The sequence below is a fragment of the Podarcis cretensis genome, assembly GCF_951804945.1.
Source record: "Podarcis cretensis genome assembly, chromosome: 17".
Lineage (NCBI taxonomy): Eukaryota > Metazoa > Chordata > Lepidosauria > Squamata > Lacertidae > Podarcis > Podarcis cretensis.
Window position 1 is genome coordinate 23,025,952 of NC_137187.1, and position 25,312 is coordinate 23,051,263.

At 44.8% G+C, this 25,312-nt stretch overlaps 1 protein-coding gene across 5 annotated transcripts; it reads left to right on the top strand.

The window, feature by feature from the left end:
* The first annotated feature begins 384 nt into the window (after positions 1-384).
* SPATA6L (spermatogenesis associated 6 like) lies at positions 385-24,894 on the top strand. Of its 5 annotated transcripts, none has more exons than XM_079959595.1 (13): positions 386-640; positions 2,386-2,523; positions 3,503-3,551; positions 4,369-4,410; positions 5,899-6,023; positions 9,271-9,348; positions 10,705-10,962; positions 14,331-14,424; positions 15,791-15,834; positions 18,683-18,858; positions 20,337-20,430; positions 22,525-22,643; positions 24,721-24,894. In XM_079959595.1, exons 1-12 carry the CDS (start codon positions 515-517, stop codon positions 22,624-22,626), a joined length of 1,326 nt encoding a protein of 441 aa, XP_079815721.1. In that variant the 5' UTR covers positions 386-514; the 3' UTR covers positions 22,627-22,643; positions 24,721-24,894. The 5 variants fall into 5 exon arrangements, with proteins under 5 accessions (XP_079815724.1, XP_079815721.1, XP_079815720.1 ...); XM_079959594.1 differs by having other exon boundaries at positions 391-640; positions 24,717-24,894; XM_079959596.1 differs by having other exon boundaries at positions 411-553; positions 24,717-24,894.
* Positions 24,895-25,312: the final 418 nt, after the last annotated feature.

Below are 25,312 nucleotides of genomic sequence, written 5' to 3' on the forward strand. Positions count from 1 at the left end.
GCAGAAAGGGCCATCTGCCGGCGGGACCCGTTGTTCCATTGCACCAGTTTCCCGGCTAGGACGTTTTTGCCGCCCCGACCCCAAACACCAAACGGCAGCCCGCCTTTCATTTCGGCGCGTGGCAGAAATTCAACAGGTGATGCTCCTCCTCCTTCTCCTCTTCCTCCACCACCTGCTGAAATCCTGCATCTGTGCGAAAGGCGCATGGTGAGCCCCGCCGAGGAAAAAGAAGAAGCAGCTTGCAAAGCTTGCAAGGAGGAAATCTCTGGCTGCCTAGGCTCTTCTCGCCTAAGCAGCTTTGCTCGCGAGTAAACCCAGCCCCCGCCGTCAGAGAGAGAGAGGCGCCTGGGGGAAAGGACCCGAGGCCCCTCCTCCCCTCCCCGTGGCGAGAGCGAGGGACGCTGGAACGTTGGCGTCGCCATGGCAACACGACGCTTTCTCTCCCCCCCCCCCCCCGCACGGCGACGGTGTGGCTGCCCTGGCGGAAGGAAGAGCCCCTCTCGCGCCCCGGAGGATGCCGCTCAAGGTGGTGGTGGAGCTGCAGATCCACGCGGTGAGGCCGGCAGGAGAGGGGGGCTGTGCAAGGCCAGATGCGAAGAACCAGAAATGTAGCTGCGAGATCATATCAACACGTGTTTGCGTGCATACACGTATATACCTTGTCTACACGAATGTATATACGTTTGTGTTTGTGGTGAGGATGCCACTGGAGGTGGAGCTGCAGATCCACACGCCAAGGCGGGCAGGAGAGGGGAGGACCCCAGAAATATACCCCCCCCCCTATATATAATACAGTATGTGTGTGCACATGTATGTATGCATGTATATACATTGTGTGTGTGTACACATACACAGTGCTTTTTTAAAAAAAATGCCGTACTCACCCTGAAGTAGTTACAATCAGTGCCACACTTTTAACATTTGAAAAAAGGTGCCAGCACTGCATACTCTTGAGTAACCCCAGGAAAAAAGCACTTCTTTGTGTGCATATGTGTGTGTGTGTGTGTGTGCGTGCGTGTGCATCTATGTATATGTGTATGTGTATCTATCTATCATCTATCATCTGCTCTTCCCTTTTTCTTTTTTCTTTTTTGCCCCTAGTTGGGAGAGGGAAAGTTGCAGTGGATAGGAGGGCGGGAAGCCAAAGCCCTGTTTCTTTCTGCAAAAAACGCTAACTTATTTCCAAGGCAGAGAAGGATTTGCTGTTCCCCAGTCCAGTTGGGGACGGGGTGATTGCATGTGCTCTACGCATGCCCAGAGGTTTTCTCATCTGTATGTGTGCTGTTTGAACTGTGTAAAGTTTCATCATCCAAGAACATTTGAAATATAGAGGAGAAGGCCCGGGGCGGGGAGGAATCAACAGAAAAACGGGGAGCTCCCTCATTTTTCCACATTCCACCCCACCCAGGCCTTCACGTCTCTAATTCACAATCAGTCTTTTGTTACAATTGTGGGGTTCTCTGCACTGTGGTTTAGAGTAGGGCTGGATCTCAGGTTATAGTTTAAACAGAAGCCAGCAGCATGGAATGTAAACTTACTTTCCAAGCCAGAATATGTTATTGTTCTTACTTGTCCAAGATTCACTGATGGAGAAAAGATCACTGGAGATCGTGATCACTGTTTGAGCTTCCCCATCATGGCTTCACCATTCATATTAATGGTGAGAAGGGTTCCTGCAAAGTTTTGTGGGTTAAACCACAGAGCCTAGGACTTGCTGATCAGAAGGTCGGCGGTTCGAATCCCCACAACGGGATGAGCTCCCGTTGCTCGGTCCCAGCTCCTGCCCACCTAGCAGTTCGAAAGCATGTCAAAGTGCAAGTAGATAAATAGGTACCGTTCCGGCGGGAAGGTAAACGCCGTTTCCGTGCTTCTCTGGTTCGCCAGAAGCGGCTTAGTCATGCTGGCCATATGACCCAGAAGCTGTACGCTGGCTCCCTCAGCCAATAAAGCGAGATGAGCACTGCAACCCCAGAGTTGGCCATGACTAGGCCTAATGATCAAGGGGTCCTTTTACCTTTTATACCAAGTAAATGTTTGAGTGAATTCTGGGTCTATGATGGTGGTGCTCGGAGCTGGCTCAACACATTTTGCTGGCTGAGGCGGAACAGCAAACGCTGCCTGCCTCGTCAAGTTATATATTTTGGCAACTGAGTTAGAGAATCCCATGAGCAACTCTTCTGCTTACCCAATGGCAGTAAAAATGCATGGAGTAACTAGCCATTTGCTTCCCTTCACAATCCTCAGAATTAGATGGCTGAGGCAGCTGCTATGTGTCATGCTACGTCTGTTCACCATTTTGCAGTTGGTGGCAAACAATCACGATGCACCTTCTGCTTCTGTCTCCTTTCAACTGTTCTGATCTTCTGATCTTCTCTCCCATCACAGGTCTCTTGTCCCGGTGTGTACCTGACGGAGAAGAATGATGTTTATCTGCATGTTTGCATCCTGGGCCAGTGCAAGGAAACTGAGAGCCTTCGACCCATCTTCCCTCTCTTGTTCCACGAGAAAATGTGGTTTGAAAAGGTAACCTAGGATTGCGTCTTGCAAAATCCATGCCTAAAATGAATTGATTCTCCCCCCCTTTTTTTTTGAACCTAAGCACTCTTCTATATCAGATCGAGAGTCTGGCTGAAGGCCAACAGCTCTACATAGTCTTGGACACAACAAATGTAAATGGGTGAGGGGATTGTGTATGTTTTATCTCCATTTTGCATTTGCCATAGTCAAAAATGCCATGCTTGTTAGGAGGCAAGTATTGTTAACTTTGAGATGCAAGGCTCAGAGGCATCCTGAGGGAATTAACATGCTGCTGCCCAGTGCTACTCATTTCATCCCATAATACGCCTTCTGGTAGGGGTTCAAGGCAGCACAGGGCGACACCTTACACATGACACCTTACACAATCAGTGGGATTGAAGATGACATCCATACTCTTCTAGCAGGGCTTGATCTTGATCAGTGGCACTATCAATTTAGTTCACAAAATCTATATGCTGCTTGCCCATATATTGGAGTATTTTGGGGCTCTTTTCTTGGAATATAGTTGATGAGTGACTGCAGGTTTGTTTGTTTGTTTTATCAAGGAATCTGAAAGTCATAAGCACACTTTTTAATTCTTGAGACTACTGTTCTTCAGCTTAGTGCAGTAGAAACAAAATAGGAAAGAATGCATTTGCCTCCAACAGTGGTTCTTTAATATATTGTATTGTGGGATATATTGAACTTCAGTAGGACAAAAGCATAAATCTTTGGAAGTGCGGTAATATGTACATTTCTTTAAATTGAATCAGCTGATTGATCAATATGTTAAAACTGTGTGTGGTATTCAACTAGGTTTTACTCAGAGAAGACCGATTGAAATTAAAGGCCTTATCTTAGTCATATTCATTAATTTCAGTGGGTTTACGCTGAGCACAACTTCGCGGTTTTAATCACACTGAAAATTATTTAATTGGTTAATAGCTTTAATAACTCTATCCTTGCCTTTGCCTCCGTTCTGTAGGTATTTGAAAAAGCTACAGATCCTGTTGCTGTTGTAGAATTGCTAGAAAGTAAGTTTTCCTTTCTGTTATCTGTCGCTGAAGGTACTGTAATTACTGCAGGTCCATGATGATATTTCCAATGGCTTGGTTCAGATGCAATGGAAAACCATGGTTTCCTTCTATGTGAACGGGCTACACAGTCCTCAGCCTTGCACCGGCAACCCCCTCCCAACTTCCTCTTTCATGTAGCAGAGGATAAAAGTGAAAGCATCTCCTTTAAACTAAGCATAGTTCCCTGTGGCATTTAAACTCGGGTAGCCATGGCTGGAGAACTGTGGTTGCTCTAAAACTGGAAACGGAAGCTTTTGATCCCAGGCACGAAGGAGAAGAGCGGAGAAGGAGGTGCATGCAAACCTTGGTGTGGCTTGTTCTCCTAGCAGGAAACAATGGTTTCACATTGTGTCGGGTCCAACCAGTGTGTCATGCTTCATATTTATTTCCCAGAAAAGCTTGTGGGTGATGTATAGTTTTTGACCATTCAGGAGGGGCTTCTTCTTTTCACCATAACAACCGGGGAATATAGTGTTATGAGTTTCGGGGGAGGGTAGTCTGTGTGCCTTTTTCTGTGGTGTTTCAAATATACATGATTTCCACAACGCCCCAGGTAAATGGGGTGTTGCCTGTATATTCAAAACCCATTGGGTTCAATGGGGGTAGAATTGCCAGAGTCTACCCCCCCGAAGCCTGCCTCCTTTCCACCCCCTTTTATATTTTACATTTTAACTTTTCCCATAAAGTTGAACATGCACAAGTTGCAGGCTTAATGCATAGTTTAAATATTACATGTCTCTGTCATGAATAACATAGTTTGTTCCTCTCCTTTTAGGAAATGTAACAAAGTTCCGATTAGTCGAAGTGGTACCTTCAGGTAAACAGGAGAAACCTATTCTTCACAACTTGCATAAACTCTGCAATGAAAGAATGAATCTTGGATGATGTTGGGGTTAGACATGCTGATTTCTTTTTCCCTGTAGTGTTTCTGTATCTGTTGTTGTTATTACTTACTTAGGAGGAGGTGATACGAGACAAAATGCATATGCCATTTTAATACTGGACAAAATATGTCCGTCTGTGCAACATTCATGGAAATTAGCTGGCTGGTGGCATTTTGTTGTACAGGAGAACTGAACACATGGTGGCAGAATAAGCCTTCTATAAGATTCAGTCCTAAATTGCTTAGAAAGCATGTGGTGTCACCTTGTTTAGCTGTTTGTGTGATCAGTTTGCTCTCAGAAGGGCTTTCAGGTGATGAGTAAAGACCTTTTTAATTCTTAAAACTGTACTCATGTTACTGCATGCAATTTATTTATTTTTTAACGGAATTTGGCCAAACTCAAATATATTTTAAACCTAATTCTTCCCCGTTCCCCGCTGCTCCATAGTATATATTTTCATTTAACTGCTAGTATGATCAACTACACCTTGTGAGATTGTTTAAAAATTCACAACGATTAACTGATCCAGCGGTAGGAAAAACTCAGTAACCTATGCAGTTCATAGCTGTTGTAGTTTTCATCTATGAAGATGAGGGTGAAAATGCCAAGATCTTTGTTGTCAGGGCTCTTTTTCAGCCGGAACCCACGAAAACTCCTTAACTACAGGAGCTAGTTCCAAGTTATGAAAATCTAAGAAAAAAATTAATAATAATGGGGAAAAAACCCCTATAGAAGAAGAAGAAGAGTTTGGATTTGATATCCTGCCTTTCACTCCCCTTCAGGAGTCTCAAAGCGGCTAACATTCTCCTTTCCCTTCCTCCCCCACAACAAACACTCTGTGAGGTGAGTGGGGCTGAGAGACTTCAAAGAAGTTTGACTGGCCCAAGGTCACCCAGCAGCTGCATGTGGAGGAGCGGAGACGCGAACCCGGTTCCCCAGATTACGAGACTACCGCTCTTAACCACTACACCACACTGGCTATAGGAGTTAGTTCCCGCAGCACAACACAAATTCTAGTGGCTGAATTTCCTCTTACACCTCCTCCTCCTTCTCCTAATCCAGCTCACGGAATTTCTGCAGATGTGTTGTACACTTTGCAACAGAATGTTTCTTGGAGAACCGTGAGCAATGAAAATGGCCTTTTTTGACTTGCGCTGTGAAGAGGGCTTGTGATCCTTTGTGGGGGACAGGTTACAGTGTTTGCTTGCATTATCCTAGCACTCTTCAAAAATCAAATCAAATTTTATTAAACGGTCACACACCAGATTAACTCGTACAGCTAGTCATCAAAACATAACACCGGAGAAAACAAAGGACAATTTCAATACAGATTAGGCCATAACAACAATTTAAAATTAGACAGCATGAATAAAATTAAGTATTTGCCTTCGCTAGCACTCTTCTTTTGTTTCACATTTCAGGGAAAGGCGAGCTTGCATTTTATGAAGAGAATACTCGAGGTTTTCTGTTTCCAGAGCCTAAACTGACTCCTGCGTATCCCGGTGTGGACAGAGAGTTACTAATGAAGACACGGCCTTCTTTCCCAGTAAGTGGTTATGGAATGTGTATCCCAAAAAACAGAAACATCTGCTCAGTAGCTCGTTCCCACTTATGTCACATTGATTCCTAACATAGGAAACATTTATCTTCTTTATTTACCTTGGTTTATTTAACGCTGGACCCATTAAGCTATGGGAACCATTAGGAAAACAGCTGCAGGACAAAACAGACCAAAACAGAACACAGCCCCTCACAGTCAAAATAGGCAGAAGAGAAAATAATTAAGTAGCATGGTGTGTCTTCATTAGAAAATTACGAATCCCTTGCTGGCCTAGTCCTCACACGATATGCCACTGCATGGCTACAAAGTTAAATATGGTTCCTTGTTTGTTGTACAGTGGTACCTTGGTTCTCAAATACCTTGGAACTCAAACACCAAAAGCCTGGAATTAAGTGTTCCTATTTTCGAACATTTTTTGGAAGCCGAATGTCCAATGCGGTTGTCTGCTATTGTTTCCGGGGCACCTGAACCAATCAGAAGCTGCGCCTCGGTTTTTGAGCATTTCGGAAGTCAAACGGACTTCTGGAACAGATTAAGTTTGGCACTTTTGTTTTTGCTATTTCTTTTGCGTTTTTGAGGCTTTTTCAGTTAATTTGTTTTTGTGACTGAGGAGCTGTACACTCTGCATGCCTGCTCATCTCCTTTGGGGAGGAGGTGGTGCAGATCAGCTCAGAGGGACAAATAAGTACAGCAGCAACAGCTGGGAGGAAGGGGCAGGTAAGTGCGTTTAGGAAACAGAGTGCACGAAGAGCATGTTTCTCCCCAAAACCTGGATCCGGCCTTCTCTGTGGTGGTTCCTCAGTGTGGAACATGCTCCCATGCAAGACCTGCCGGGCCCCTTCTCTTCTCGCATTTAAGATACATTTGGCGGCTTTCAACAAAATATTAAAATACAGTAATGCATCAAACATTAAAAGCTTCCCTAAACAGGGCTGCCTTCAGATGTCTTCTAAAAGTCTGGTAGTTGTTGTTCTCTTTGACATCTGGTGGGAGGGCATTCCACAGGGCGGGTGCCACTACCGAGAAGGCCCTCTGCCTGGTTCCCTGGTTCAGCAGCCTTTGGATTATTAATGGCTACAATGTTTAACTCATCCAGTGCTATTCATGAGTCTTTCTATAGAAGTTTGTTGGATGTGCTTTAATTGTGAAATGTTGTTGATTTTGATATTTAATGGTGAGCTTTTAACCAGATTGCTAGCATCTTCGAAATGCCATGAAGTAAAATAGGTAGGAAGTTTGATAGCACAAAAAATGGAGTCATGTGTGCTAAATTCTTTGATGCTACTGGAGTGCTTTGATTAAAAAGCAGTACAAAACTTTGGGAAGTAAATAAATATCTCCAGCACCTGACAACAGCCAGGCTGCCGAATTTTGCATCCGTTGTTGCTTCCTTTTACTCCCGGGGATTTTAGCTGTGGTTAGAACTGGCTGACCTGTCCTATTTGTTAATGTAAGGATGCTTGTTCATGTACAGGTACAGCAACGCAGCAAAGCAGAGTGGGTTGCATCACCATAGGTACGGCAGTGGCAATCCCATTATAAAATGTTTCTGCCACATATTAGCCAAATTTATTTCTTTTGAACTGTGCTATGTAGCCGCTGTGTCGTGAACGCTGGCCAAAATGTTACCACGCCAACCTATTGCCCTACAAGCCTCGGCCACTTCTGGCGATGGCAGCTGTTTCACAATGCCACAGTTGTGAATTTTTTTTTTTTTTTTTTTGTGATGGAACAATCATGTCTTTTCCCAAACGGCATTTGATAGGATCTGGACTTTAATAGGGGAGTTTTAAACCAATTCTGTGCTGAAAGGTGCTTAATTATTTACAGGAATTTGCACCCTTTTCCAAGTAAAAGACATCTGCTCCAAATGTTGGGATGCTTCTGTAGGATTGTGAGGCAATATCTTAGCTGGTTTTGCTCTCCTAAGCTTTCTCTTCTAATAGTTACATACCATATTTGTCACTTTCATGAATAAATGCCTTGAAAATGCCCAAGTATTTGATCATTTATCTTTGCTAAAGCCTGGCAAAGATGTGGATATAGCAGAGACCTTGGGTAGGCCTTTCTGTTTGTTCCATATTGAACACATGCAGCCATCCTAATTTCTATTAAGTACAGTGGTACCTCGGGTTAAGTACTTAATTCGTTCCGGAGGTCTGTTCTTAACCTGAAACTGTTCTTAACCTGAAGCACCACTTTAGCTAATGGGTCCTCCTGCTGCTGCCGCGCTGCCGGAGAATGATTTCTGTTCTCATCCTGAAGCAAAGTTCTTAACCCGAGATACTGTTTCTGGGTTAGCGGAGTTTGTAACCTGAAGCGTATGTAACCTGAAGCGTATGTAACCCGAGGTACCACTGTACTCAAATGGTCCTTTAATTCTGTTTTTCTTTTTCTTTTTTATCTTGGTTGGGAAATTGTTGACATACTTACATGGGGATTTTGCTGCTTACTGTTTTCAGTTTTACTTATAGCATACTGGCCGCCTATTCCTATGCGTGGTTTACTCAGGAGTAAGTGTCAATGAATTGAGTGGGAAGTACTCTCAGGTGTGCATTGAACTATAATCTTGGCCCATTTCATACTTTTTATGAAGGCTTAAAAAAAACCCTCTCACATGTAAGGCTGCCTAACAGGCCAAACCTATTCATGTATACCTGAAGGAGCGTCTCCACCCCCATCGTTCAGCCCAGACACTGAGGTCCAGCTCTAAGGGCCTTCTAACGGTTCCCTCACTGTGAGAAGCCAAGTTACAGGGAACCAGGCAGAGGGTCTTCTTGGTAGTGGCGCCCGCCCTGTGGAATGCCCTGCCATAAGATGTTAAGGAAATAAACAACTACCTGACTTTTAGAAGATATCTGAAGGCATCCCTGTTTAGGGAAATTTTTAATGTTTGATGTTTTATCACTTTTATCACTATGATGATGATGTTGGGAGCCACCCAGAGTGGCGGGGGAAACCCTGCCAGATGGGCAGGGTATCAATAATAAATTATTATTATTAAGAACCAAGCTCCACCAAACCTAAGGGAACTTTCACCCATATGAATGAGTTTAGGCTGCAGTTCTAAATGCACTTGCAAGAGAGCACATCCCATTAAATCAAGTGGGGCAGGACTTATTTCCAAGTAACCATGCTTAGGATTGCCTTGCAAAAGATATTTTAAAATAATAATAATATCTAACTGCATTTCTTTTACACAAATTTCTCATTCTTTTTTCAAATCTTTAAGGGCATTGCACCAAAATTAGAGTTTTCCACAAGGACAACTATTACAGAACTTCCACTTCTGTCCAGAAGATGGTATCGTGTAAGTAATTTTAGCTAATTAACTCAGAGATGAATGGCAACATTTTCAGTCGCACCCAATCTCTCTTAATACCTCATTGCGTCTAGTATGACATAGCAGTCGTAGCAATTCTGTATCTAGATAGTTCTCTTCAACTTCTGCTCAGATTATTAGCTACCTGGAATTAGCCCTAAGGAGCAGAAGGCTGTAACCATTTAATTTTTTTATCATCCCTAAAAGTGGTACTCTTGTTCAAAGATGATTCAGGGCTAGGCATTGTCATCCTCCAGTGGATGCCTGGGTCTCAGTTCAAGGAGGAGACAAAGAAAGAACGGTTCAAGGTGTATGCAGTGCTTTCTTACTGGGGTTATGCAGGGGTACGCATACCCCTAAACATTTTGTGAATCTAAGTTTGGCCTCGTTGAGGGGCAGTATTTCAATATGAGTAGGAAAATGAGAGTACCCCTAAACATTTTTTTTAGAAAAAAACACATACCACTGCATGTATGAGTCTGTCTTTCCGGATTGGGGCAAAACAAAGTTAAACCGATTGAACAATTTCTGTCTGATCTCATTTTTCAGCTGTCCAGTGAGATTGTAGCCTTATTGGACTTTACCAATTGGTAGGGTGAGTGTTCCTCCCAGATGGGAGGAAGGAAGTCAAATGACACTGAGGGTTGGTTCAGAGAAAGAGTTTATTCTGCTCTCTGGATAGCAGAAGGCACTTGCATGGTCAGCTCACAGCAAGTCCAAAGAAATGAGAAATTTCATGCAGTATATATATCCTCCAGGCACCCTCTCCCCCCTTCCCCAGGAATCCAGCCACGTCAGCTTATACATACAGGTTGACATCACAGATGTTCCTGCTCCGGTACTTTTAACCATAAAAGGGTGTTCCTCTTCCTGTACTCTTGACCATATAAGGGTATTCCTGTTCTGGCACTCTTATCTTGGGGTAAGAAGGTCACCAACTCTCCTGGCGCTGTTCCCGGACTAGGTCTGTGCATCAGAATGTGGTCTTTGTGGTCAGGATGTAAGATAAGACCCAGACGCGCCATCACTGCTCCACTGGAACAGTCAAGGCCATACATTGCCATCACGGACTGATAAAGGAGAGAGCTTTGAGTGCTTGTTTATACAGCTGGGTTTTGGCTCAAGAGCTCAAGTTAAAGCATTTTAGAAATGATCCCTTGGAGAAGGAAAAAACGAGGATTTTGGGTCCCGTTTCAGACTGACTGCACAGAAACCCATTCCTTCCCCCTTCAAGATAGCCAGGGGGCACAACTTCTTGCTCTGTGGATATTTCCTCTGCCATACCTATTCCTTTCTGTAGCCAGGTCTCCAGGCAGCGGGTGTAGATATTAATGTATTTTGCAGGGCAGAAATAAGAGCCGGTTGAGAAGGGCTGTCTCAGCATCGCCCCGGCGGAGGAGCATTTCACCGGCACGATGTAAGACAACAAAGAATAAGGGCTGTAGGCGATTCTCAAGATCGTTCCCATCGCGTTCTCCGTCTCCAACAAGACGTCTCCAGGAGTTTTGCAGGGAAAGCCGGCAGCAGACGCCTTCTCTGAGCTTGAGGTCTGTTAAGTTCAAGTCAGAATCAGATCCCAGGCTGCCTTTTGTAGTTCGACATGTAAGTCCTGAGAATTTAACTTTTTAAAAATTGCCTGGCCAGGCAAACTGGGCGTTCATCACTGTTCCTCCCGGTAGATTACAAAAGGGAAATTATAAGGGTCCGCAAACGGAATGCCGTACAAAAATACTTCCGTACAACGTACACTAAGGGTGTAAATACGCACTGTAGAAACGAGCAGAACCTGCCAATTCCGATCAATAGAAAAGTAAGATTTTGGAATGAATAAGGTAAAGGTAAAGGGACCCCTAGGTGCTGTGGGTAAAACCTCAGTGCCTAGGACTTGCCGATCGTATGGTCGGCGGTTCGAATCCCTGCAGCGGGGTGATCTCCCGTCATTTGGTCCCAGCTCCTGCCCACCTAGCAGTTTGAAAGCACATCAAATTGCAAGTAGATAAATAGGGACCGCTTTATAGTGGGAAGGTAAACGGCGTTTCCGTGTGCTGTGCTGGTGCTGGCTCACCAGAGCAGCTTCGTCACGCTGGCCACGTGACCCGGAAGTGTCTCCGGACAGCGCTGGCCCCCGGCCTCTTTTAAGTGAGATGGGCGCACAACCCTAGAGTCGGACACGACTGGCCCGTACGGGTAGGGATACCTTTACCTTTACCTTTAAAGGGATCCCTGACCATTAGGTCCAGTCGTGGCCAACTCTGGGATTGTGGCGCTCATCTTGCTTTATTGGCTGAGGGAGCCGGCGTACAGCTTCCGGGTCATGTGGCCAGCATGACTAAGCCGCTTCTGGCGAACCAGAGCAGCGCACGGAAACGCCATTTACCTTCCTGCCGGAGTGGTACATATTTATCTACTTGCACTTTGGCATGCTTTTGAACTGCTAGGTGGGCAGGAGCTGGGACCGAGCAACGGGAGCTCACCCCGTCACGGGGATTCAAACTGCTGACCTTCTGATTGGCAAGTCCTAGGCTCCGTGGTTTAACCCACAGCGCCACCCGTGTCCTTTTTGGAATGAATAATAGGGCCCAATTGCCCTATTGGATCGCTGCGGAGTCCAAATTGTTTACAACAATATCAATGGGATGTGCGAGGGCTCCAAGGCCTCCTAGTAGATTATCCTATGTATGGTGACGATCTGGAGGGGACAATACCATATCCAGGCCTGGATGCAGGCTTAAGCATCTTGGCATAATGTGAAATGTAATTCTGTGTTCCAATAAGCCTCCTTTCTCAGAGCACAGCATGGTCCGCAGCCTGCCCAGAGACTTCTGGGCCCTGATATCCTGCAAGACCCGCACTCGAGTCTTTGCCACCACGGACACGTCTAGGCATTACGTGACACCGGCTATCAATTTAGTAGACTAGCAGGCTGGGAAGGACAAAAACGTGAGTGCTGGAACTGACCTCCCACATATTGTCATAGTCCAGAGCACATCAAGCAAGGTGCATCAAGCAAGCATTCAATTCAGCAGCGTATTCCATCGCGACAGTTAATTCAGAGAAGTCGTTTGGGGAACACAGCTGCTGTGCATTTATTTCCAGGGTATCGGGCAACATGCAACTATTTGAAATCAGAAAGAAACTTCTCTCGTGGACAGTGTATTCCATATTAGTCCGTAACACACTTTCTTTTAACAGTTAGGTTGAATATCAGATAGCTTTAATAGCTAATCTTTGGTACTCTGACCAGTCACTGATTCCAAGTGCTACTCCTGTACAGTGCTACCTCAGGTTAAGTACTTAATTCGTTCCGGAGGTCCGTTCTTAACCTGAAACTGTTCTTAACCTGAAGCACCACTTTAGCTAATGGGGCCTCCTGCTGCCGCTGCGCCGCCAGAGCACGATTTCTGTTCTCATCCTGAAGCAAAGTTCTTAACCTGAGGTACTGTTTTTCGGTTAGCGGAGTCTGTAACCTGAAGCATATGTAACCTGAAGCGTATGTAACCCAAGGTACCACTGTACAGGCAAACCTTGGAGATACTTCAGGTTCAGTTCCAAGCCGCCTCAATAAAGCAATAATAATAATTTTATTACTTATTATAATTATATTATAATTTTATTACTTATACCCCACCCATCTGACTGGGTTGCCCCAACCGCCATAAAAACACATGGCAAAAAAAGCAATTCTCTTGGTTTCCCAGTGAGTGTAAAAGTTGTGTTTGCACTATACTGTAGTCTGTTAAGCCAGGCACCCCTGGTTACAGGGGTGAGAGGAGAAAAACCCTGGGCAACGGAGCAAACCGTGGTTAGCCAGAGTGGAAGTGAAAGCTTCTGAACTCTTCCTCGCAGCTATCGAGAGAAGGAGAGGGGTGGCTGGCAGGGGGACACATCTCAGCAGAAATCTAGGCTTGTTCATTTCTCTCCAAACCACAGTTTAGTGTGACACAGGAGTGGTTCACCCAATGGGGCAGGAGGGAGAGGAATGTGGCGGCGACGGCAAAGTCAGGACTTTGCAGGTGCATCAACAAGAGCGGTGGACAAGGTCCAGTGTTGTGCCCCTCCAGTAAGCAACAATAACACCATTACTGGAAGGCTGTTGTGGTTTCAAGTGTGGCTGAATAATACAAAATCAGCCAGTGGGGCAGAATGACTCATCCCAAGCAGGGTTAATTTAGAACAGCTGTTCTCAATTTGTGGGTCCCCAGATGTTGTTGGACTACAACTCCCATCATCCCAGAGCTCTGGCCTTGCTAGCTAGGGGTGATGGGAGTTGTAGTTCAACAACATCTGGGGACCCACAGGTTGAGAAAGGCTATTTTAGAAGGAGGTGAGGCCGGAGCAAGCGAATCATAGAGACCCCGAAGACAGCCTTCCTTGTAGAGTGGAATTTTGGAATTGTATACATCTTTCCTTGTTTAATGAACCACTTGCAGGCCATGAGCAGCTATCCTGTGGGTCACTAGTTTGGGAATGACAGTCGTCTTAACTTTTTCTGAATATCTGAAATTTGGTTGGATTCAGAGTGCTCCTTCCATGAGCAGAAGGACCTGAGATCCATTGGATCCCCCTACAGGAGGAAGAGAGAGGATAGGGGGATTTTTGTTGATTTCCCCCAGGGCTACCTCCCACACTTCCCAGGGGATCTTCCAGGCTTCCAGAGCAGATTTTCAGGTGCCTGTAGGGGGAAGAAGGAATCGCTAAAAATGGGAGCATCCCAGGAGCAGAATTCCACTCTTGGGAGCTCTGGATCCAATGTTTTCAGTTAATTAGAGGGTTTAAAGCCAACCAGTCAGTTTTAATTTAAATTGAGAGATACACGTTATGGAATATCAAAGGGACCAGGGAGGGAATCTTTTAAAAAATTGTAATGTTAATGGCAAGAATCGCAAGTATAGGTTCTTTTCCAAGTCTAATTCTGTTGTTTTAAGATTATTGTCTTGTTATTATTTCTTTGGTTTAAAAAAATTTTTTAGGTAGATTCTTCTAAAACGTTTTCTGAGCCATATTGGATTCCAAGTCAAAATACGAGCTCGTCAAGGAATTCCCACAAACTTCAGTTGAAACGAGGTACTTAACAATTCCTTAATCTTAATTAAAAATGTGAACTGTGCTGATAATAAGACCAGCATGCATGTCATAGGGTTCTAATATGCTGTGGGTTGTATTCTGTCACCATTACTCCGTTGAATTGATGTTTTATTCACATTGCTCCATTGATTTCTCAGGAAAGTGGGCTACTCTTTGGGATAGCATCCCAATATGTTTTGCATTCAAATCCTAAATCATTATTTCAGTTCCATGGGAATTCATGAGATTTCTCTCTCAAGTAATGGATTTCAGATCATGTTATAAGTTGCAGTTTTCACCCTTTCATTTGCCGCTGGGGTAAAGGAATTCTCCAGCACAACACTGCTGAGTAGTTTAGTACATAAGATACTAATACATTTTGTATTATTATTATTATTATTATTATTATTATTATTATTATTACAGTCATACCTTGGAAGTCGAATGGAATCCGTTCTGGAAGTCCGTTTGACTTCCAAAACGTTCGGAAACCAAGGTGCAGCTTCTGATTGGCTTAAGGAAGCTCCTGCAGCCAATCGGAAGCCCTGTCGGACGTTCGGCTTCCAAAAATAGTTCGCAAACTGGAACAGTCACTTCCGGGTTTGTGGCGTTTGGGAGCCAAAACGTTCGAGAACTAAGCTGTTCGAAAACCAAGGTACGACTGTATTAAATTTTTTATACCGCCCTATAGCTGCAGGTCTCAGGGTGGTTGACAGGATAAAATCATGATACAAAACACACAGAAGACATAATCAAAATAAAAACAAGAATAACCCAATGTATTCAGCTGTATTCAGAGGCAGTTCCAGATTTAGTGGGCCCGGTTAGTTCTTTGTGCTTTTATATGTTTGTGAGGTTGGGGGATGAAGGCAGTACCTTTGAGAATGTGCAGAGTGCTTTCCCTTTATCCAGCATAACCACAGCTCGTTTCAAACATCCTGTGATTAGAAGAAGGAACTTTTAGGGCAAAGGCTGCTCCTTCCAGATATCACCACCCATTTCTTTCATTTGTGTAATCGGCACCTGTTAAACACACCTGCAAAGATTACTGCTGTTGATGTGCTTGGGAATTGACAGTTCCTGTGAGCGGACTAGCTGGGCGAGCTACATATATGGATGGATGGCAGGGCCTGTGAAACAGTTGGAGGCAAAGCAGCGAATCTATTTTGCTTGCTTGTTTCTGTTCTATATTAGAAATTGTGTTGACAAACCAACCAACCAACCAACCAACCAACCAACCAACCAACCAACCATATGAAACCATCATTGCATCTTTCCTCAGCCCTCTTTCCATATGTGATACATGCAACTATAGGCATTGTTTTAATTCTTCAGAATTGATTCTTTTATTTTTTATTTCTTGCAGCGTTATCGTACGATAGCTGGAAGTCGGCTTGCCCGGCAGCAAAGGTAATTTAAGAAGTGGAGTCTGTAGCATCATTTGCTGGTTAGGTTATTGGGTGTATGACTTTAATAAGACTAGATGCTTGCCATGGTAGTGCTTGAGGTTAGGGAATGAGAAATACTTGAGGGGAAAAGGCTATTTATCGGTGTCTGGCAAGGGCACACAGTTCATGTAACTTTCCACAAGGCACGCTTTACTCTGCACTAAAAGGTGTGTAAAGCTGGTTCGGATATAAGCCAGCAATCATACTTCTGAACTGTCATTCCCTGTGAAGAATTGCCAGGTCAGTAGGTGGTTGCTCGCGAGTAAACAGCCAGAACTCCGACCTGTCTTTTACAGGTTTTATTTAGTGCAAACTATGTACAGTTCAAGGGACGCGGGTGGCGCTGTGGGTCTCAGGGTGGTTCACAGGACCACAGAGCCTAGGGCCTGTCGATCAGAAGGTTGGCGGTTCGAATCCCCGCGACAGGGTGAGCTCCCGTTGCTCGGTCCCTGCTCCTGCCAACCTAGCAGTTCGAAAGCATGTCAAAGTGCAAGTAGATAAATGGGTACCGCTCCGGCAGGAAGGTAAACGGCGTTTCTGTGCGCTGCTCTGGTTCGCCAGAAGTGGCTTAGTCATGCTGGCCACATGACCTGGAAGCTGTACGCCGGCTCCCTCAGCCAATAAAGCGAGATGAGTAGGACGCAACCCCAGAGTCGGCCACGACTGGACCTAATGGTCAGGGGTCCCTTTACCTTATGTACAGTTCAGAGATCTGGCGGGAAGGTAAATGGCATTTCTGTGCGCTGCTCTTGTTTGCCAGAAGCGGCTTAGTCATGTTGGCTACATGACCCAGAAGCTGTACGCCGGCTCCCTTGGCCAATAAAGCGAGATGAGTGCCGCAACCGCAGAGTTGTCCGCGACTGGACCTAACGGTCAGGGGGTCCCTTTACCTTTACACTCAGAGCATTCTGACTTAGTTCCTGCCTCTTTCTCATCAGACAGCAAAGAGAAAGAAACAAAGGACAATAGTCCTACATTCTGGAACACAGTAATACAAAACATCTTTCTTCATCACTTCCTACTCCGTGGAATGAAAACATACACCGTCATGTGATAGACAGCAATCTCATGACTGCCAACACGGAGCAAGAATCCTAACAGGGAGATCCGATTGAGCTAAGATAGGATTCCACCCTCCCTGAATGATCCAACCTCATGGTTTGATGCTGCTTCTAGACCCAGTATCAGTCCTGGCATCTTAAGTTGGTAGCCATGGCCCAAGAGTGCATTTTACCACTGTCGCTTGATCAGCAAGTTTGAAAACCTGGCTATTTGGACACACGCCTTGGCAACTTCTGGTCTGAACTATGGTCACATTCCATGGGCCTCCCTTTGGAAGACAGTTTGGAAGTTTTCACATTGTTCAAAATGTGGCAGCCTACTAGCATGAGCACACCAAGAGAAGCACTAAATGTGTGCGCAGAGGGATCTGCAGTAGCTCCCAGTTTCTCTTCAGAGCACAATTCAGAGTGCCAGGTTTATTCTTTAAGCCATAAACAGCCTTGGTCTGGTTTGTTACAGAGGTCATCTTTCATGTGTGCCTCCCCTTCCTCATATGCAAAGACTGGTTTCTGATGGTGGGGGGTTGGGGGATGGACACAGAGTATTGGTGTGGTAGACTTGGACTTTGTGATGTTAATCCAACGTATCTCCTCCTATGTTTTGTTACCTGCGTTGCGTTCTGATCCATGTGTACAACACACTCTTTTCTATGCTGAGAAAGGAGATTGAATTGACTTTGTGACACAAGCGCTTGTTCTGGAAGTGGTAGAACTGTATAACTGAAGTACAGGAAATGATATTTACCCTTATCTTGTTAACTGGAAATGCGTCCTCTAGGGGGCCCTTGGAGTTCTCTCCCTTTATAGACATCCCAACTCCTGGAAACTGCTTTATTACAATCAAGTGGTAATTTTATTACAGTCAGGTGGGAGGGATGTGGGTGGCGCTGTGGTCTAAACCATGGAGCCTCTTGGGCTTGCCGATCGGAAGGTTGGCGGTTCGAATCCCTGTGACAGGGCGAGCTGCCGTTGCTCTTTACCAGCTCCTGCCAACCTAGCAGTTCAAAAGCATGCCAGCATGAGTAGATACATAGGTACCTCTGCAGCGGGAAGGTAAACGGCATTTCCATGTGCTCTGGCATTTGTCACGGTCCTCCGTGTGGCAATAGCAATTTAGTCATGCTGGCCACATGACCTGGAAAGGCTGTGTGTGGACAAACGCCGGCTCCCTTGGCCTGAAAGCAAGATGAGCACCACACCCCATAGTCGCCTTTGACTGGACTTAACTGTCCAGGGGTCCTTTACCTTTTGTTACACACCACTCCTGTCTCCAGGCAGTGCAAGATTCCAAGCGTGCTTCCCAGGGTCTGTGTTTCCTTCTGGACAGTGGAGATTATGGCATCTTTATGATATACGGTTTATTTACACGTAAATACAACCTGGGTCTAGATGGAGAAAGTTCAGAGCATTTTCATCCCAAGAGGGTTTCTTGCTTCTCCAATAAGCAGAAGAGGCTTGAGTCTCAGAGCAGAGAAATCAGCCAAGCTCTCTGCCTGTTCCAGCTAGCCCACATGGTTCTCCAAACGATTTTCCTTGCTTACATCATCCAAACTGAAACCCTACATCCCTTAAACCCTTTTTGCCTCTGCCCACTAACACACAGCTGGAGGAGAGGTCCCACCCCTCTTCCTCCGGCCTATTCCTCTGAATTATTACTTTGTCATTTGGCTGTCTGTCTTTATCTTTACAATCAAGTGGTATATGAATGTTGTGAAATAATAATAAATAAAACTCTTCCTTTCTCCACAGGTAACCAGAGAGCTGGATATGCAATACAGCTTGGATCCTGGTTCATCATCACTTGAAACAAGGGAGCCTATTGATTTTGATTACTCTCTTTCTCTTTGCCACAAACCTTCATCTGACTCCTCAAAGCGCTACCGATCACCAAGCCCATGTGCGCGGTGGGCATCTCCTCAACACAGGTGACCATTCCTAGATACTTAAGGGACAGGCGGCCAGCATGTCTAGGCACCCCTGCCTCAAAAATTCCTGGAAGTCAGTCACGGTGGCCGATGTTGCGGTTCTTATTTGCCATCCTATTTCCCAGGATCAGCTGCCAACCCTATGGGGCTGTCAAATTTATAATGCCACCATACAAATCTAGAGAGATAAGTGTATGGGACCAATGGCCATCAGGGACAGGCTTGAGTTAACTACAGCCACAGCTTTGATTACAAGTTATTGGGGTTTGGTGCAGCATAGGTCAACGTTCTGACCTTTGGGCTGCCCCATCGTTGGCCGGTATCTCCACCCCAGCCTGTCTGCTGGGTGACATGGAGGAGTCACAGGAAATTTCAACCACAGCATGGGCTGCTTGGATGGGGCCCATGGAAACCTGGGAGTGTGGTCTCCAGGCCCCTCAGTGAGGCCAAGGCCTTAGTTCATGGAGGATACGGTCATCAATGGCCGCTAGCCATAGAGACTGGCATCTGAAGTGGTAGGTCTCTGAATACCAAATTTTTGGTGACACCACCTGGATTGCAGAGCACCCATCTCACTTTAATTTGGCAGGCATCCACCTTGCTGACGTTGTGTTGATAAAAAGACAATTTTTGCATTTCCTAAGGCCTTTGGCAGTATTCGTTTTTTTAAATTTAATTTGCTGGCTTTGCAAATTTGTATAGTGGCGTGTTTGCTTTTTGGTGGTTGTGGAATTCTGTTCTTTTCACTGCAAATTTTAAAAAATTGCAGGCCATCCTAGAGACTTTCGTTAGGCAGGTGGAATAATTTATTTGAATAATAGTAAATAGGAGTGGTGGCGATTGAATGCAGAAGGTGCTAAAGTGCCTTTCACACAACACTTTATTCGAGGCTTGATGGGGGATCTCTGGAGAATTATTAACATCCAGAGTTTCTTCCTCGTGACAGGTTTAAGTGACAGTTCTCTGCTTCTTTTTCATGCTGACTGGAGAACGCAATGCAATGATGCTGATCAGGAGAGATTAAGAAGAATAGGAGCTATGTTCCAGGCAGGCCCCATAAACAATCCTGACCTTGTGGTATAAAAATAGCCAAGAAGATCTGAGAGAATTCCATATATTTGGATTCCTTTGCCATTGCTTTGTCAAAGAGATACTTTGGGTTCATAGTCAGCACTTTGGCAAAAGTTGGCCTCCTCTGCGGAACCGTTCCATTTGTTGTTCGTAGTAGCAAGGAGAGTCATTCTACGGGTGTCTCTTGGTCCTAACTTGCAGAACATAGAGGTCAGAGGTTGAAACAATTCTCTGGCTGCCTAATTTCACAGCCGTAAAAGAGGTTCAGAGGGCTTCTGTGATGGTGGGGAGTGGAACTAGGAACTGGTCGCTACTTGACATTACTTGCGTTATGTGATGGGACTATATGGAGAGAAATCACAAACGCTTAGTATCAAGTGACTTGAGTCCCCTGGCACTTTTTTCAGGATATATTCCAGCCCGAATTCAAGCTGGGAAGAGATTAACGAGAGAGTGAAAAACCTTCTAACTTCAGACGAGGCCATACAAAGACTATCCTTTGTAAGTATGATGTGCTTTAAGCAGAACTGTTATTGATTCCTCTCACTCCAGTTGCAAGAGTGAAGTCCTATAAAGCCTTATATGGCTTTACATATAAAACAGGAGTAGATATACTCTGGTCTTCCATATGGATTGGTCTCCAGCTTCCAGCAGGCAGGGCCAAAGGTCAGGGATGATGGGACTTGTCATTCGTGTAACACTTCTGTCGACTTATTTATCTCTATTAAATCAAAACATTTCAGTCAACACTGGGGCTGCCATACGTCTGGGAATCGGACTGTCAAAATGGCGTTGGGGTGGATTTTTTGGGGAGATGTCAACAAAAGTCAACGACTTTGTCCGGATTTTCGCTTTTGGGAATATGGCAACTCTAGTCAACACTCGTTAACTGAGCGGAGTTGCGGTTTAAAGTTTTAGCCAAAGTTGCTCTGGGCCAATCTGTTCAATGGGCGCCATCAAAAATGGCAGCAGCATGCCTAGTTCCCTTCTGTCTTCCTATGTGCTGCAACTTAGCTCTGCGACATGACATCCCACCCCTCCCCACCCCCTCGATTTCATTGGTTGCTAATACTGGGAGACAAAGACTCATCGCTTTGCCTAGATCCTGTGTCCTTTTAGATGTTCCCATAGTTACGTGGCAGCCGTTTTTCTATGAATGGCTCCTATGTGGGTTTTGTGGTGTTTAAATGACCCAACCAGATGGATGAGGATTGTTCATGTGGATTATGAGCGTGGGACCATCTTGAGAGTGCGCGGTGGCAACAGTTCCATGTGGAAAACGACAAGGTCTGCTCTTGCCCGCATTTGAATGTTGAAGGGACATTAAGTAAATGACAACAGACGTTGCGTGGGCAGGTGGGGAAGTCGATATGTGCATGCTGTTTTCAGCAGCTGCACATGTGGAGTAACATCTGCTTTGGGCTTTAAACTTCTTTGTTCCTTTTCCAAGCTGCCTATTGCAAGACCCAAAGCCTGGCTCAAGATACGCCAGTCCTCTATGACCTCAGCAGCTAAAGCCTACAGTAGCTAAAGAGGTCGTGACACTTTTGCCTATTCGGGAAGCCTTGGATATTGCCAAGATCAGTCAGTTGGGTGATTCACATAGCTTGTGGGTTATCAATAATTATTAAAACAAACAAGCTCACTTGGTAGAGCATGAGACACTTAATCTCACAGTTGCGGGCCCTACATTGGGCAAAAGTTTCCTGCAGTGCCCAGGGTTGGACTACATGACCCTTGTGGTCTCTTCCAGCTCTACAATTCTATGGTTTTAAACAAGCAGAAAGCTCCTCAAAGAGCCTTCATTTTTCCCAACTATGCAAAATAACCACAGCAGAAGAATGCAAATAAGTTCAGTGCAATTTTTTTCTTTGCAGATATACAATGCCTCAAACTTCAAAATGCAAGTGTATCCTGAAAATTGCATGCACACAATTGCAAAACCCATAGGCACTTTTTGCACATTGCAAGGAACATAAATGTGCCTCTCTGCTGAGCCTTTCCCCCCTGCTTTGGTCATCTTGCAGAGGAAGAAGCTGCAGTTGTGCACTCTGTGGGACATCAGAGCCCTATATCTTCACAGGTCCTCTCTGCCAAACATCTGATGGCTGGAAGGGGACACGCAAGGGCCTGATGAAATCAAGTTGTGGTCCACATCCAGCTTGTGGACGGGGAATTCCCCACCCCTGATTTAACTCTACCGAAAAGCCTTTTTTTCTGCTCATAATTTTTTGTGGCCATTCATCTCCCCCTCCAGGATCTCAATGTTATGCCTTGTTTAAATCAGAAACTGCTTTCACTCACTAATTTCAAAGCTCCCATGATGGAGACACAGATCCATGTGAGTTAACCCAAAGTGACATTACTTGCTGTTGTCTCTCCAAGATGATACATTCTTCTAATGAACCTTAATGGAAAGGTACTTTGACCGACAGAGCTAGAGGACAGTGTCATACATCAGTTGTTCCCAAACGTGCAGTGATAAGCTTCTTTTAATTCTCCTAGAACAGCTGATATATTTGTTTTCAGCCAGGCACATTTAGCAGCGCTGATGACGATGAACAACCCAGGTTTAACGGGGAAACTATTTTGCAGGGAGCCACTGATTCCGAAATTGATGATGTCCTTGAAAGAAGGTCCATCTCTCTGAGGAGTTCCCCACTGTGTGACTCAACGGAACAAAGATACTGCTTGTAACTGCTGTCATTGGCAAGGTATGCTGCATAAAACCACCTCCTTCTCTCTCTCTCTCTCTCTCTCTCTCTCTCTCTCGATTTATTGGACTGGTCGATTTCAGAAGATTAAAAAAAGAACTGGGAAGGTTATATCAAGCCTGCTACAAATCGGTAAGATAAACTATCACAACAGCATTCCAGGCCCCGTAAGGTGCAATTCTCACACCGACGTGGGTCAGGCAGGATGAGAGTGATTGCAGTGGTATCTTGCTTATTGCTAGGACCATAGCAGTCAACTTACAGATTTGAAAATAAGGGACCAGCAGCCTCGAAAATAAGGGCTCAGCAGCGAAATTAAGGGATTTTAGTCAACCAGCAGCCAAACGAAGCTTCAAGCGGTGGTTCCCACAGCGCAGCAACCCGGCAAAGGGATGCAGCAAGGAAAACCGCCGTCACCTCTCCGCTGGGAAGCGCTGAGCAAAGGCGAGTCCCCAGGCAACGCGGCCGATTTGATCAGCACGAAGCATGCAAGCTCCACCCCCCAGTCATTCTTAGACTCCTTACTGGGTGAGCAACGCAGCCAAGCAACACAGTTGCAGCCTCCCTCCTCCCTGGCCGGCAGGGAGGGAGAGGAGCTGCTTCCTTTGAAACCCGGGAAATTTAAGGGACATCATCAATAAGGGACAGCAGCGGGACACGGCACTGGGATAAGGGACTTTCCTGCCAAATAAGAGACGGTTGACAGCTATGGCTAGGACCTGTCTCGTGCTCTGCTATGAAGATGCCATTGTCCCTCGTGTTCTGCCATTCATTTAAAGAGCGTGCAAGAAACCCAGACTGGCAATGTGGAAGCCCAGCAGCTTCCACCACCTTCCACACTGTCTCTCGGTCCGAAGGTTCTTCCTGGTGTTTAGTTGGAATCTCCTTTCTTGTAACTTGAATCTGTTAAGTCAGAGGTTTTCAGCCTTTTTGAGTCCACCGCTCCTTTAACCAACTACATTATTTCTGTGGCACCCCTGTGGGGCTCAAGAGTCCAGTTTTGTCACCCCTTGCCTGCAGAACTGGCAGCCTCTCACCCTTTTTCAAACACCCTCCCTTGTGGAGTGTCCCCTCAGCCTCCTCTCCCTTCTCGTGTATATATATATATAATTTTTTATTAGTTTTTTAACATATCATTTTCAACAGTAACTAAACATACTTTTACATTTTATTCAATTTTTTTGACTTCCATCCGCCCTGACTGAAAATTTTCCAGTCTAATCTCTTAGTATGTATTTCTTAATTTTCCCTATTACATTTCAATCTCATAACCAATATCTCTATCTTTTTCTACTTCGTACCACTTCGTCTATTTCTCCTTACAAAACTACTAGCGTAATTTGTTGATTACAGTTGCTCTTCAAGTAATTCATATACTTCTTCCAATCTTCTGCAAATCTCTGGTCCCGCAGGTTTCGAATCCTTCCTGTCATTTTGTCCAATTCTGCATAGTCCATTAATTTTGTCTGCCATTCTTCTTTTGTCGGAATTTCTTCTTGCTTCCTTTCTCCTCTCATTTCGTGTGTCCAAAAAAGCAGCATATAAAATTTATTATAAATGAATGAATGACTGAAATAAACAGGACTGGCTAGCACCTTGCACAAACTATAAATGGATGCATGCTCCAGAATCCATTGTAAAAGATGGAAATTCTTAAGTAGATGCGCAGAAGGTTTTCTACAATAGATTGTTAATAAGGGTCCCTGCAACTGGACAATTTCTACTTATCTAGAAATAGTTTAATTTGGTTGTGTGCTTTTTGATTTTTGATTTATTGTTTATGGCTACTTCTGTTATGTTTGTACTTAACGTAATTTCTTATATATTGTAAGCTGCCTTGAGCATGGTTTTAACTTCAGAAAGGCTGCATACAAATAAAACAATTGATTGCTGCTTAGTTTGCAGTCATCATTGGAGAACTGCATTCAGAGCAATGATGTTACAGTTCCTTGCAAAACAAAAACAAAAATAGAAGAGGATCTGCGGGTTTGTCCAAGCATGAGGTTTCTCTTTAATATTTTATCAGTTTCCCCCATCCTGTAGTAATAGACAATTTAACACATTTTTTTCCAGAAAGAATGCAGCAGCCTTGGGATATCGACCTGAAGACCCATTGCTGGCAAGGCTTTTGTTCTAGAGCTAACTGATGAATGGTTTATTTTCTGTGTGATGTTATGTCTAAATTGGTTTGAAAACAACACTCTGTATTGTAGTGCTGATTAAAGGTTTGATTTATACATTTTCAAACAAGTGCAAGGCTATCAGCTTATTGTGGGTTGATGTCATGAGCCTATTGATGGTGCTATATACGTCTTTAAGATTTTGGCTGCTGAAAGTATTTTCCATGAAAAACCTACTTGGAATTATGTTACCACTCAGGACTGTGTCCTCAGTGTAAAGCTTAGTTTTAGAAATTTGGAAGCGAATACCATTTTGAATTGAATAAAGGCGAGGGGAAAGAGTTTGGTTTTGTGCTGGTAAGATGCACAGCAAACTTTGAAGAACCACTCTAGGATAAATTCAAGGTCCACTGAGCAGCCCTCTCCTGGCTCTCCCCAGTTCTGCAGACTCCGCCCACCCAAATTACAGGTAAGAGGATGCTACTGTCAGGGGTATTTCTGCTGGTGGTAGGCAGCATAAATCCCTCGCCATTCATATTCGTGCAGCGG